Source organism: Seriola dumerili, unplaced genomic scaffold (genome assembly GCF_002260705.1).
Source record: "Seriola dumerili isolate Sdu_G_001 unplaced genomic scaffold, Sdu_1.0 BDQW01000068.1, whole genome shotgun sequence".
Taxonomy (NCBI): Eukaryota; Metazoa; Chordata; class Actinopteri; order Carangiformes; family Carangidae; genus Seriola; species Seriola dumerili.
The window spans coordinates 9,626,397-9,640,113 of NW_019174323.1; the positions used below are offsets into that span (position 1 = coordinate 9,626,397).

Sequence of the window (13,717 nt, forward strand, 5' to 3'; positions counted from 1 at the left end):
GACAGTCTGAAATGGGTTTTTGTTCACGTTTTATCTGTAATATCAAAGATCAGTGTTGGCACACTGTCATAGTGTCATATACTGTTTATATACTTGGCTTTTTTTAGGGTCATTAATGACAGACCACAAAATGATGTAATCAGCCATCATTACATTTCAGAGCTTCCCAACAGCACATGAACTCACCACATAGACATTTTTAAAAATAAATCTACTCTTTCAACTGTTCAACAATGATGCAAATTTGACAAAAATAAACATGCATAACATGTTCTTCTGTGATATACTGTATAGTTTAAGCAGATTTCTAAATTGCATGTTCCATCTGAAAAATATAAGATATATATTTTAAAACATATTTAAGCAATTTAAAAAAGTATGATATAATCTGTAAGACGTTAAACAAATAAAGCTACTGTATGCTAAAACATCAGTATGGTTCTATGGTTCAAGTATAGTAGCAATTACTTTCACAGTTTATTATTATATTAACATTTTACTGCAGCCATGAAGAAGAATATGTACAGTTAAATACAGAACAATGGTGTTTGCATATTGCAAAACACAAAGAAATACATAAAGATTGCAAATTGCAAATCATTTGACAGAATATCAGCTGCTCGCTTTAGCAAAGCAAATCTCCTGTGCATTGAGAAACCTCAGGTCACTCAGTACAAAACTGATGACTACAAACAGACTTTAAAGATTTTAAGGAGAACTTTACTCAAGTCAATTTTTAAATCGTACAAACTGTGACAACAGTTTAGTCTAGCATATTTCTTTATAGTAAATGAGAGCTACTTGCTAATTAATTTTTTCTGATGACCTAAACAAAAAGAAAAGTCACAGGACAAAGAAAAATGCAAAGTGAATGACATGTAAAATCAATGTAAAATCAATGCAGGGTACTGATGATTAACAGGTGGGTGGAGTGGTTTGAGGTCCTCATGTTTGAGGGGGATTATTTAAAACTGCCTGAGCAAAAAGCAAAGCATAGTCTTATTCTGGCCCCATCATGGCCAACATGGTCTGCTTAATAGCTTTGCTCACACAACTGTGTGCACTCACTGCGTTTGGACAGGACCTATTTGTAAGTATGCATACATGCAGTTTGTCTGAAATGTGGAATCTGAGCATTTATTAATATTTTGGAAGGGATATAATGCTTCAGAGCAAAACTGAGTCAGGTTGATAAATAAGAGACACATTTTGATTTTGTTACAGGTAATCACAGAACCAGAAGACACTGATGGTAAAGACGCTTTAAGCTTTGCTTAGTTTGCAGTTAACCAAAATTCCACTTTACTGAACGTCTTAATGGCTCTTTTTCCTCACAGCTTATGAATACTATTATGATTATGGTACTGAAAGCCCAGCAGAAGATGCTGATTTGACTGCAGATGACTGGTTGTACGATCTAATGGATATCACAAGTAAGCACTCAAATAGGAACAGTGAGAGTTTGATTACCTGCATACACTGAATGCAGTTTAACTCAGATATCCTCTGTCTTAAGATGTATTGATCAAGTCATCTACCTGATGCAGATACAATCTATCGCACTTTGACTCCTGACTAAATTTTTTCTTTTTCTTTAGTCTTTTTGTCGACAGGTAAAACTTTACATGAGGAATCCATGTTAACAAGCATTTCACATAATTCTATCTCCATTTAGACGAGTGTGATCCAAACCCATGTTTGAATGGAGGTAGCTGTGACACTGCTACTCATGGGGGCTTCGTATGCGTGTGCCCTGAGCCTTACTCAGGGAAGAAGTGTCAGACAGGTAGGACTGTCTACCTGTGCTCATCCATGTGACTCAAGAGAGGGATCTGGTTAAACATCTGAGACGAATATGTCTTTGTAATTATTGTGTGTCGATATTCTTCACTGACATGAGTGGCAGAAAGTAACTAAGGGTTGTGCATTTACTGAAATATATTTAAGTACAATTTTGAGGTACTCTACAAATTAAAACTTCACATCGACAAACATATGATAAACTTATAAAATACCGTGTAACACTCCATACAAGAAGCAATCAGCCCCTTTTCACAGGTTCCATTTGTCTATGAAATGTTAGCAGTTCCAATAACTTTTTTTTAGATATCCAAAACTTTAATACAAGTTTGTGTAGCAGAACTTTTTTTTGTGGTCTTTCTGACCTTATTAATCATCTCACAAGCCCTGAGATTTATGCAGTGACCCATTAATGGGGCCCAACCCCTATGTTGGGAACCATGGGACTAAACTACTTAAAAAGAGTAGTTAAAACTACCTACACATTGACCAGTGACAACAGTAAAATGCTTATGTTCTTTTACTTACATGTAAGTATAGAATAAGGACTTTTGCTTGTAGTGGAATATTTTTACATTGTTGTGTTGGTATTTTTACTCAAGTAAAGGTTTAGAGTACTTTAGCTTTCAATTCAATATCCTGAGATTTTTAACATTTCCTAATTTAGGGCTGACCAAAAAAAATCTGACAATTTGTGAGAAATAGAAGCATAATTCTGCCTGTATACTACAATATTGCTACAGTGAAGCTGCAGCACTGTGTGTAGTATCAAAAAAATCCCAACTTTGGTGACCCCTAGTGGAAATGTCAAAAACAACATCCTGTGAGTAGGAAAAAAATCCTCACATATTATGTTATAATAAAAAGAATTTGTTCTAAATTCAGCTTTTAATTATACTTATTCCTGTATGGATCGGGTTAAAGTTAATATGAACTAAATCAAATGAATGTACCATGTGGTTTTTTTTTTCAGTGAAAGATGTTTGTAAGAATGTGAAATGTGGCCACGGAAGTTGTGTTGTCACATCTACTCCTCCATTCCACGAGTGCAAGTGCAAGCCTCCATTCAAACCACCCAACTGCAAGAAAGGTCTGCTTTATCATGGGATCATTTTAGTGAATAATTAACATGACAACATTTTGTTTGCAATAAAGTTCTTTGCAGTCAGAGGGAGACACTTATTCTTTTACCTGTGTCCACAGCTTCTCCCTGCAGGCCCAATCCCTGTCAGAATGGAGGCTCTTGCCTAAAGGGCCCTAAACGCTCCTCGTTCCAGTGTTCCTGCCCTGAAGGACACAGTGGGAAATTCTGCGAAGTTGGTGAATACAATTCTCTTCCTGTCCTAAATAGAAAAACCACACTTTAAAACCAGCGTAGCTTTTCCACCTTCTAAGAGCCCAGATATTACCCGGCTGCAGAGCAATTAAAAGTCAGTGGCACACTGTGATTCTAGGACCAAACGACTGTTACCAAGAGGACGGAGAGTTTTACCGCGGCATGGTGAGTGTGACACTTGAAGGGGAGGAGTGTCTGGACTGGAATTCCTATTTCATCCTGCAGAACGGAGGAGATCCCTTCAACGAGTATGCAGGCTATGATGGAATAGGACCGCACAATTACTGCAGGTGAGGAGTCATCTTGTGTAAATACTGCATATGTCAGCTATTGATATAATCTTGTGTGTGTCCATTTGTACATGTGAGGTATGCACTGTGCAAAACTTGTGTTTGCTGATGCAATTACATGAAAATGTGCAGCTTCTTTAAATGTTTTTGTTAAAATGAGATCATTATAGATTAAGTAATAGGCTGTTGAAATGCAGATTGTTTTTTGTTTTTTTGCTGTATCTTGTGACTTTAAAAAAGATGGAATAAATGTGGTATTGAGCTTTTTAATCCTTGTACTGAAATCTTTCTGCATTCAAGGAACCCTGATGGAGATGATCAGCCCTGGTGCTTCATTAACAAAAATGGCAAACTGAAGTGGAACTATTGTAAAGTCAGGAAATGTTCTGCAAGTAAGCACATGTAAACACACACACACACACAACACACAGATCCTTCCTCTCATTTGATCTTTTTACGTTTCCCTCCCAGCTCCAGCTACCTCGCCAACCATAAGTGTAACAGATCCAGTGCCAGTCAAGCCGGAGGTCACCATTGCTGAGCAGTTCTCCGAGTGTGGGAGGCCGCAGCCCGGCCGCTCGGCCAGGATCTTCGGAGGGAAGAAGTCTCTTCCTGGGGCTCATCCTTGGCAGGTTTCCCTGCAGACCAGACCCAAAGGCTCCTCCGGGCCCTTCAGCCACATCTGTGGTGGCATCCTCCTGGAGTCCTGCTGGGTTCTCACTGCTGCACACTGCATGTAAGCTCCAGTATCCCTGTTGTTTTGACATATACAAGCTGTTTGATCATTGTTTGATGTAGATTTGTACGTGGACACACTCTTGATTGAATTTTCCTTGGGGACGGTTTGTTTGTCCAGTAAAAATGGAGTGGAAATGCAGGTGGTGCTGGGAGGAGTGGACATAGAGAAGGATGAAGTATACGATCAGGTCATTGCTGTGGAGAAGGCCGTTGTGCATGAGGAGTACAAGGAGACGCCCTTTGCCCTTCATAATGATATTGGTGAGGTGCTGTTGTGTGTAATTATGATCGACTGATTCTGCAGCTTGGTAAATTTAATGCAAGAGATGTTACTGATGATCCGTTCTTTGCTGTGTGCCTCTCCTGTGCAGCCATGCTTCAGCTGAAAGTCACAGACAAACCGTACTGTGCCAAAGAAACCCGCTTTGTGAAGACAGCCTGCCTACCGAGGCAGACCTTCAGCAGCGGCACGGAGTGCGTGATCTCAGGATGGGGTGTGACTGAAACACGTAAGTGTCATTTCAATGTGTACTATCAGCTACTGACTGCACATCATCAGTCTGAGTTGATGGGGTCAGTGTTTGCAGAATGGTAGTTAGTATTTAGCCAAAACTATAGATTAAGTAGTTTTGAGAACATCAAATGAAAAGAACAAGATTAAACCAATAAAACGGACAATGTTTTGAACCTTGGCAGCTCATGGATATTCAGCCAATTCACCTAGGCCTATATCACGCATTTACATCGGAAAACAGGGTAATGTCATTTTTACTCATTCATTTCAAAGTCTGTCATTTCAAGTACTGTTATGTTTTCCTTTTCTAAATGTCAGAAAACAAATCACTGCAAAAGACATTAGTTAATTAGATAGTCAACAGCCATGAGAGTTTGAAAAATACTTATTAGTCTGCCCCAGAGAGCCGTTTAAATATTGACATGATATTGTATCAGATTTTGTTTTGATTACTAAAGTGAATAATATGATTGTGTCAGCAATGTCCAATGTGTATTTCTGTGCATTTATTATGGTGTACAGTTCATTTTCTTCTTCAAACCACTTACCTTGTAAGTGTAAAGTGTAAGTGCCAACAATGTATACACACTCTTAAGTATTTGCCAACACTGTTCACATGACAAAGGTAACCACAAGGCAAGGTATCATACCAAAATGACTTTTAAAATGTAGCATATGGGAAACATTTGCAGCACGTCAGAATGTTTATGAACCCTGCAATTACACAACTCACACAAAGGAAAATTAATGAAAAATGACAGTTGTTTCTTTAGTTCTCTAGCTTAGGACCTGACTAAATAAATGCATTTGAACTTCATAGTTAATCTTTCTTTTTCAGAGAAGTACGGTACCAACCAGCTGCTGGATGCTCGTGTCCTCCTGATCTCTCAGGAGAAATGTAAAGAGCCCCATGTGTATGGAGACACTCTGGACGACAGCATGTTCTGTGCGGGGAACATGAAAGGAGGCGTTGACTCCTGCCAGGTGTGTGCATGTGCATGACATGTTTGCTTTTTTTCTATGCGGGAGAGATGTGATCATTGTTAAGCCTCCTCTCTGTCCCCCCTCCCCCCTGCAGGGTGACTCTGGTGGCCCTCTGGTGTGTGAGCGTAACGGGACGCATTATGTTGTTGGTGTGGTGAGTTGGGGCGACGGCTGCGGGAAGAAGTACAAGCCTGGCGTCTACACCAACGTCCGCAGATTTGATGACTGGATCGCTTATCATTTACTCACACAATTTCGCACTTAAGAATTACAGACAAGCTTCCAATATCCTGTTGTAAAAAACAAAAACAAAACAAAAACAATCCCCTACCTCCATAAAAATGACTTAGAGCTCTCACTCCATCACCAGGATGACAATGCCAAACTTGTGGCACATTACCTCATATATGTATCATTGTTGTAAGTCATAAATACCTCACTGTGGTGTATTTACATTACTATTCCACTGCTATAGTTCTCTCAGTTTTTGTAAGCTTGCTTGCAACAACACCGAATAAAGAGTCATATAAAAGGAACTTCAGGATTTCCGAGTGAGTCACTTAATCCGACACATTTATCAATAATTTGTTCATCCTTGTGAATCTTATGAGTTCATATTAAAAGGGATACACAAGCTGTGTAAATTACAATGATGATTGCAATAATTGGTTTTTAAGATGTTGTGCCCACATTTGTTGAGTTTGCTTTGAACGTTATTGACCCTGGCTATCATATTTTTTAAAAAGCAAAGTCTCTGTCATGTGTGTTGAGTTTAATCCATTCTATTTACACGCTGGTCTATGTGGGCTCTTTCAGTTAAGTAAAGGCCTGGCAGCTACAATAATACCTCTTACAGTCACAACAAACTCAGCTTAAATCTCGCACTCTGGTGGAGTGAGATTTGATAAATGATTTTTCCCCTAAGAGACACATTTGTGGGGATTCTAGTACTTGTGGTTGTTTATGCCTGCTTTTGAGTTCTCTCTTTTTTTTTCTCCTGTAGCTACAGTAAGGTTTAAGTAAGGTGTAAAAGTTCTATAATGTTCAATGTTCTCAAGAAAGCTTTTTAAATATAATTCCTCTGATCATAGATATGCCCTGTTAATATTCATTCTACAAATGCAAACAAAACTGCTGAGTGAAAGTTTGCTCATAAAGAGTTTAAAGTCTGAATTGGCAGGCATTGTATAAAGGTAAGTAAGACAAGGTTAAATACATGAAACCATGGGCCAGAATGAGTGAGCAATGGCCTAAAACACACAGACTCCCACAGAATCAATGCAGCTAGCTAAAGATTGACAAGTATGAGGGCTGAGCAGGATATTGAGGAGGTTCGGGATATTAAAGTCAAACACAGGATCTTTGGTCTTACAAATTGAGAGAGTTACATTCAGCACCATGTTGGCTGCAGGGGCCCTGCTCATAAGCCTGAGTGTACTTACTGTTCATGGACATGACCTGACTGTAAGTTTCTTCATGTCTTTATGAATAAATCAATCAGGGGGATTTTTTGAATCATACAGATTATGTAACGAAATCTTACTGATTTGTTCTGTGCTGTGATTTTGTCATTTCAGCTGGACAACATGTGTAAGAATCTTTTCAGTACTTGATCTACTACTACTGATTTATATTTCCAAAAAATCCTTCTTCAAATCTTGGGACTTGTAATATTTTGTTTACCTCTTTTTTGAAATAAGAAATTCAATGGTTTCAATGCTTAAAAGTTGTATTTCTCTTTTTTGCCATATCTATGTTACCTATACCATGTGGTTTGTTTCATCCTGTATTGTATTATCCTGCACTACATGCTTGTATAAACCCCTGTGTTTAAACAACTATTTGCATATGGCAGACATAGATTATGCAGACTACACCACAGATGCCCCGGACATTCTTTTTGATGAAAATGACTGGTTGTTTGACCTCCTGGAGGAATCCAGTAAGTGGCCCTGGAAGACTGTGCGTAATTGTGTTTCCATCTTGTTGTTTAGATCCATCCAGAGTTTCACTTTCACACTTTTTTGCCTTTTCCAGATGTTTGTGACCCAAACCCTTGTTACAATGGTGGCTCATGCCAAACTAAACCAGATGAACAATTCGAATGCTCGTGTCCTCCACCTTACAGAGGCAAGAGGTGTCAAAAAGGTAGGTAGGGATTCATGATAAGGTAATTTTGTTATTTTTTCTTTTTTATGTATAGGTCTGGTTTAATTGGTTACAAAACATGTAATTGGATATAAAATGTTTATGTGCAAGACTAACACATATGGTGCTTATGGTTAACTGATGACTTGTTTTGCTCTTCAGTCAGAAACATTTGTGAAAATGTCAAATGTGGTCATGGTGACTGTGTCATCAACCTAAATAAATCCCCATATTACGAGTGCAAGTGCAAACCTCCATTCCAAGGCCCAAACTGCAAGTCATGTGAGTAATCTCAAAAATCTCTTAGACTAGACTCTGCACAATAATGTATTCACCCATTATATACAACCCATATAAAACAGGAAAATAACCAATAACCACATCTACATATAAACAGTAATTTAACCTCAAACGCTGGATCCCACATCTTGAAGTCATCAGTGTCAAACAACTGTGCAACTGTCCAGACTTCCTTGCTACACCCCTACTATTACATATACTAATCAATTGTTTGTCTTGTCTGCATCAGTGCCAGCTTCTCCCTGTGAACCCAATCCTTGCCAGAATGGAGGTTCTTGCGTTAAAGGGAACCGTCGTTTCCGCTGTGTTTGTCCTGATGGATATACCGGGATATTCTGTAAAACTGGTAAAGACTTTATAAAGGACACAGCCAGCCATAAGTCCCACTGATATAACCCCATTCCTTTAAAGGTTGTGTTTGTAGTTACATTTAAGATAATAGAATAAGAATCACATTTTCACAATCTTTTTCTATAGCTAGCAGTGACTGTTATGTAGAGAATGGAGAGACATACAGGGGTGATGTCAGTACAACAGAACAAGGGGTGGAGTGTCTGGACTGGCATTCCAATTTCATCATGTTACATGGGGAGGATCCTTTCAACATGTACTCAGACTTCACTGGACTGGAATATAACAACCACTGCAGGTATTAGACCTTTCACCTTTTCACCCCCCCCCAGGCATAAAAAATGTCATCAAAACGTTATAGTATAGTAAGGCATAAAAAATGTGATAAAAATGTCATAGTATAGTAAGGCATAAAAAAGGTAATACAAATTTAATAGTATAGTAAGGCATAAAAACATCATAGTATGGTAAGGCATGAAAACAGCATAGTATAGTAAGGCATGAATACCTCATAGTACAGTGAGGCATCAAAAACATCATAGTATTGTAAGGCAATAAAAAATGTCATAGTATAGTAAGGGATAAACACTTCATAGTATAGTAAGGCATGAAGAACGTCATAAAAATGTCATAGTATAGTAAGGCATAAAAAATTCATACTATAGTAAGGCATAAAAACATCATAAAAACATCATAAAAAGGTCATAGTATAGTAAGACAAAAAAAAACTTCATACTATAGTAAGGCATAAAGAATGTAATAAAAATGTCATAGTATAGTAAGGCATAATTCATCATAAAAACGTCATAGTATAGTAAGGCATAAAAATATCATAAAAACATCATAGTATAGTAAGGCATAAAAACCTCATAGTACAGTATGGCATCAAATACATCATAGTATAGTAAGGCATAAAAACATCATAAAAACATCATAGTATAGTAAGGCATAAAAACCTCATAGTACAGTAAGGCATCAAATACATCATAATATTGTAAGGCATAAAAAAATGTCATAAAAACGTCATAGTGTAGTAAGGCATAAAAACTTCATACTATAGTAAGGATAGGGGAACGTCATAAAAATGTCATAGTATAGTAAGGCATAAAAACTTCATACTATAGTAAGGCATAAAAAATCATAAAAATGTCATAGTATAGTAAGGCATAAAAAACATCATAAAAACATCATAGTATAGTAAGGCATAAAAACATCATAAAAATGTCAGAGAATAGTAAGGCATAAAAACATCATACTATAGTAAGGTATTAAAATGTCATAGTATAGTAAGGCATGAAAAACATCATAAAAATGTCATAGAATGGTAAGGCATAAAAACATCATAGTATAGTAAGGCATAAAAACATCATACTATAGTAAGGTATTAAAATGTCATAGTATAGTAAGCCATTAAAACTTCATAGTATAGTAAGGAATAAAAACGTCAAAGTATAGTGAGGCATAAAAACCTCATAGTACAGTAAGGCATCAAAAACATCATAATATTGTAAGGCATAAAAAAATCATAAAAATGTAATAGTATAGTAAGGCATAAAAAAGGTAATAAAAATGTCATAGTATAGTAAGGCATAAAAACATCATACTATAGTAAGGTATAAAAATGTCATAAAAATGTCATAGTATAGTAGGGCATAAAGAATTCATACTATAGTAAGGAATAAAGAACGTCATAAAAACATCATAGTATAGTAAGGCATAAAAACATCATACTATAGTAAGGTATTAAAATGTCATAGTATAGTAAGCCATTAAAACTTCATAGTATAGTAAGGAATAAAAACGTCAAAGTATAGTGAGGCATAAAAACCTCATAGTACAGTAAGGCATCAAAAACATCATAATATTGTAAGGCATAAAAAAATCATAAAAATGTAATAGTATAGTAAGGCATAAAAAAGGTAATAAAAATGTCATAGTATAGTAAGGCATAAAAACATCATAAAAACATCATAGTATAGTAAGGCATAAAAAAATGTTATAAAAACGTCATAGTATAGTAAGGCATAAAAACATCATAAAATAGTAAGGCATGAAAACGTCACTGTATAATAAGGTATAAAAATGTCACAGTATAGTAAGGTATAAAAAAAACGTTATAGTATAGTAGGGCATAAAAAGTTAGAGTATAGTAAGGTACAGTATATTAAAATTTATGATATGATGATTTTTTAAAATAGCATACATTTAAAAATTCTATGTTTTTCTTATTAATTTCATGAATTTTAATGTCTATCTTCCCATTCTGGGAAAGTGGTCTCAGACTCATGGACCCTACTGTATATAATATCAACATACATTGATGGGCTTGATATGTACATATATTACATTTATGTATGAGGGGAAACAATACTTTTAATAATATAGTTGTTTCATTATTTTCGCTACAATTTAGGAACCCAGATGGGGATGACAAGCCTTGGTGTTTTTTTAAAAAGCAAAAACAACTGGGGTGGGATTACTGCAAAGTGAAGAAATGTTCTGAAGGTGATCACTCTCACACACACAGCACCCAGTACACAGTACACAGTACACAGTACACAGTACACAGTAAACAGTACACACACAGTATATACTATGTTTGCCCAAACTTTACTATTTTCTGATGTTCCTCAGTCCCAGCAACCCCACCTACACCAGTCAAACCACAGCCAGACCCTTCCCAGTTCTCCCAGTGCGGAATATCACAGCCTTCTCGCACTAACAGGATTTTTGGGGGCAGCAAGTCCTTCCCGGGTGCCCACCCCTGGCAGGTGTCGGTGCAGACCAGACCCATAGGCGCGTCCTATGAGTTTAGCCACATGTGTGGTGGGATCCTGCTCACATCCTGCTGGGTCCTCACTGCTGCCCACTGTGTGTAGGTTCTGTGTTTTGTGTGTATGCCATTTAAAGTCTGTACAATTTTATAGTATAAGCATTTTACAGTTTTCGTTTTGTTCCAGTGAACCCACTGATGAATTCCAAGTGGTATTGGGAGGAGTGAATATAGAGAAACAGGAGGGGATGGACCAGACCATTCCAGTGATACAAACAATTGTTCATGAGAACTACAGGGATACTCCTAGAGCACTTTACAACGACATTGGTTTGTAACATTTTTCAAATAAAGTGTAATTTTTAAACTAGACAGACCATAAACCATAAGAATATATAGATTGTGTAATTATTGTCTCAGTTGTCTATCATATAACTGATAATACAATGTACAGTATACACAATATGTAGTGTAACTTAGATTACTTCAATCCAAACCTTCAAGTCATTCATTGATTAGTTTCTATTGTGTTTATCTTATTTCACCCAGATTGTAACACTATATAATTTTAAAATGTTTTATAAAACGTTGGGGTTTTATGCTTTGAGACCTGTTTCACGAAAAGTCATTTGATTACTTTAGAAATCAATGATTCATGCCACTCACTGTTTGTGTCAACTTCCTGTGTAGCTCTGCTTAAACTCAAAGTGACGGACAGTCCTTACTGTGCCAAGGAAACTCGCTTTGTGAAGACAGTGTGTCTACCAGACCAGCCCTTCCCAGCTGGAAAGCTGTGTGTTATCTCGGGATGGGGGGCAACTGAAAAAAGTAATGAACTATTTATTAAAAATCCTTTTTTTTTCTTAATGCATTTCTTCAGAAAAAAAAAAAAAATTGTATTGATTTAATGCTCCTACTATCTCTGACAAACCTGAATTATTTACATTCCTTAGCCAACTTAATACTCATTGAAATTTGCTTGGACCTCCACTTTTCAGAGGCGCACAGCAGCCAGCTGTTGAATGCTCATGTGTTGCTGATATCTGAAGAGCGATGCAAAGCTTCTCACGTCTATGGAAACCTACTGGACAACAGCATGCTCTGTGCAGGAACTATGAATGGGGGCATCGACTCCTGTCAGGTATGTATGTAATTGCATTATGTGTGGCATCTTAATGAAAATTGCTCAAAACATTTTTTTTCCTAACTGTTTTCAAGGCCTATTAAAGGTCCCATATTTTACAATTTTTTTATTTGAAGTTTATATATCCATAAGAAATATATATTTGTGTTTTTAAGCAACAAAAACCATATTAATAATATAGTAGATTTCAGGTAAACTCTCAGAGAAACCACATCCTGCAAGGTTGGATGGTGGGTGGCATGGTCGAGAATGGTGACTGCTTTTTTGTCACATCACAAAGTTACAGAAGTCCTGGCGGCTCGTTTTATTTCTGAATACAGGCTGTGTGCATTTCTCTGTGGACTAAGCGCTTTGATACTTAAACAGTAATAATATAGCACCTAGACCTGCTTTATAATCAAAACAGACACACTATACACATTATGTAATATGGGACCTTTAAGTTCAAACCATCAGGCATCAGGCCTGTGCTGATATATTAGTCCTGTAGCAGTGACCTTCCCCACAGGAAATATCATAATCTTAATTCTCCATAATTCTGCAGGGTGACTCAGGTGGCCCGTTGGTGTGTGAGCAAAATGGCACACACTACATCACTGGTGTGGTGAGCTGGGGTCATGGCTGTGGTGTGAAGAACAAGCCTGGTGTCTACGCCAACGTCCAAACATTCCTCAACTGGATCAAGAGCAAGATCAACTGAACATTAGTCGACTGATCTGCATTACTGATACACTGGCCTGAGAAATCCTTCTGACTTTGGAAAGACAAAGAGATGACAGCTTAGTTTGCCTTGAAAAAAAGTAAAACTGTTTATTTTTATTTTTTTATCAGTGATAAAACCAAGCATTTACTCTGAGTCCAGCTTTGAGTTAAAAGAGGCACTGTTACAAACTCACAAAGCTGAACCTGCCAGACAAAATGTAGATCACACATCATTTCAGTGGGTCTGTACTTAATTCTCACTGAGCCTAGCTCAAAGTGAACCACATTATCAGACCTCGTACGAAAATGTTTTTGCATGGCTGCAACAAGGTTTTGTCAGCACCTCCATGTGTTCTTCTCTAAAGATAAAAAAGAAAATGATGAAAAAATATTCTGAAGTGCTGGCCATATATATGCTCTGTATGTTCTGAACAGACCAATATACAAAAGTAATTGCAAACTTTCCTTCCAGCATTTCATCCAGTATCTAAAAAAATCTGAATTAATTCTTGATGTTTTTGCCTGAACTTAACATTCATGATCTCCTGGGCTGTATAACCCAGCCTGAAACTTTGATAAACAGTAAAAAACACTTGCATTGAATCTGAAAATAGTTTTTTTTTCTGAATTCCCTTTT

General features: G+C 37.0%; 2 protein-coding genes across 2 annotated transcripts; both read left to right on the forward strand.

Annotated features, from left to right (window-relative positions):
- The first annotated feature begins 1,015 nt into the window (after positions 1 to 1,015).
- LOC111219612 (hyaluronan-binding protein 2-like) lies at positions 1,016 to 5,927 on the forward strand. Its single transcript, XM_022742327.1, has 13 exons — positions 1,016 to 1,090; positions 1,225 to 1,252; positions 1,338 to 1,433; positions 1,676 to 1,786; positions 2,774 to 2,890; positions 3,004 to 3,120; positions 3,255 to 3,426; positions 3,727 to 3,818; positions 3,898 to 4,162; positions 4,283 to 4,425; positions 4,536 to 4,673; positions 5,517 to 5,662; positions 5,757 to 5,927. The coding sequence occupies exons 1-13, from the start codon at positions 1,016 to 1,018 to the stop codon at positions 5,925 to 5,927; spliced, it is 1,671 nt and encodes a 556-aa protein (XP_022598048.1).
- A 1,091-nt stretch (positions 5,928 to 7,018) lies between these two features.
- On the forward strand, positions 7,019 to 13,683 carry LOC111219831 (hyaluronan-binding protein 2-like). The gene is made up of 13 exons (XM_022742649.1): positions 7,019 to 7,126; positions 7,240 to 7,252; positions 7,518 to 7,604; positions 7,700 to 7,810; positions 7,973 to 8,092; positions 8,340 to 8,456; positions 8,588 to 8,759; positions 10,875 to 10,966; positions 11,096 to 11,336; positions 11,422 to 11,564; positions 11,925 to 12,062; positions 12,233 to 12,375; positions 12,923 to 13,683. Exons 1-13 carry the CDS (start codon positions 7,061 to 7,063, stop codon positions 13,076 to 13,078), a joined length of 1,599 nt encoding a protein of 532 aa, XP_022598370.1. The 5' UTR covers positions 7,019 to 7,060; the 3' UTR covers positions 13,079 to 13,683.
- Positions 13,684 to 13,717: the final 34 nt, after the last annotated feature.

What these genes read in the sequence shown, in the direction of transcription:
- LOC111219612 (XM_022742327.1), top strand. Translation starts at nt 1,016, where the DNA reads ATGGCCAACATGGTCTGCTTAATAGCTTTGCTCACACAACTGTGTGCA. An exon ending in AGTCAGGAAATGTTCTGCAA is followed by an intron (nt 3,819 to 3,897) that starts GTAAGCACATGT and finishes TTTCCCTCCCAG; the next exon opens with CTCCAGCTACCTCGCCAACC. An exon ending in CTCACTGCTGCACACTGCAT is followed by an intron (nt 4,163 to 4,282) that starts GTAAGCTCCAGT and finishes TTGTTTGTCCAG; the next exon opens with TAAAAATGGAGTGGAAATGC.
- LOC111219831 (XM_022742649.1), top strand. Translation starts at nt 7,061, where the DNA reads ATGTTGGCTGCAGGGGCCCTGCTCATAAGCCTGAGTGTACTTACTGTT. An exon ending in TGACCTCCTGGAGGAATCCA is followed by an intron (nt 7,605 to 7,699) that starts GTAAGTGGCCCT and finishes TGCCTTTTCCAG; the next exon opens with ATGTTTGTGACCCAAACCCT. An exon ending in AGTGAAGAAATGTTCTGAAG is followed by an intron (nt 10,967 to 11,095) that starts GTGATCACTCTC and finishes GATGTTCCTCAG; the next exon opens with TCCCAGCAACCCCACCTACA.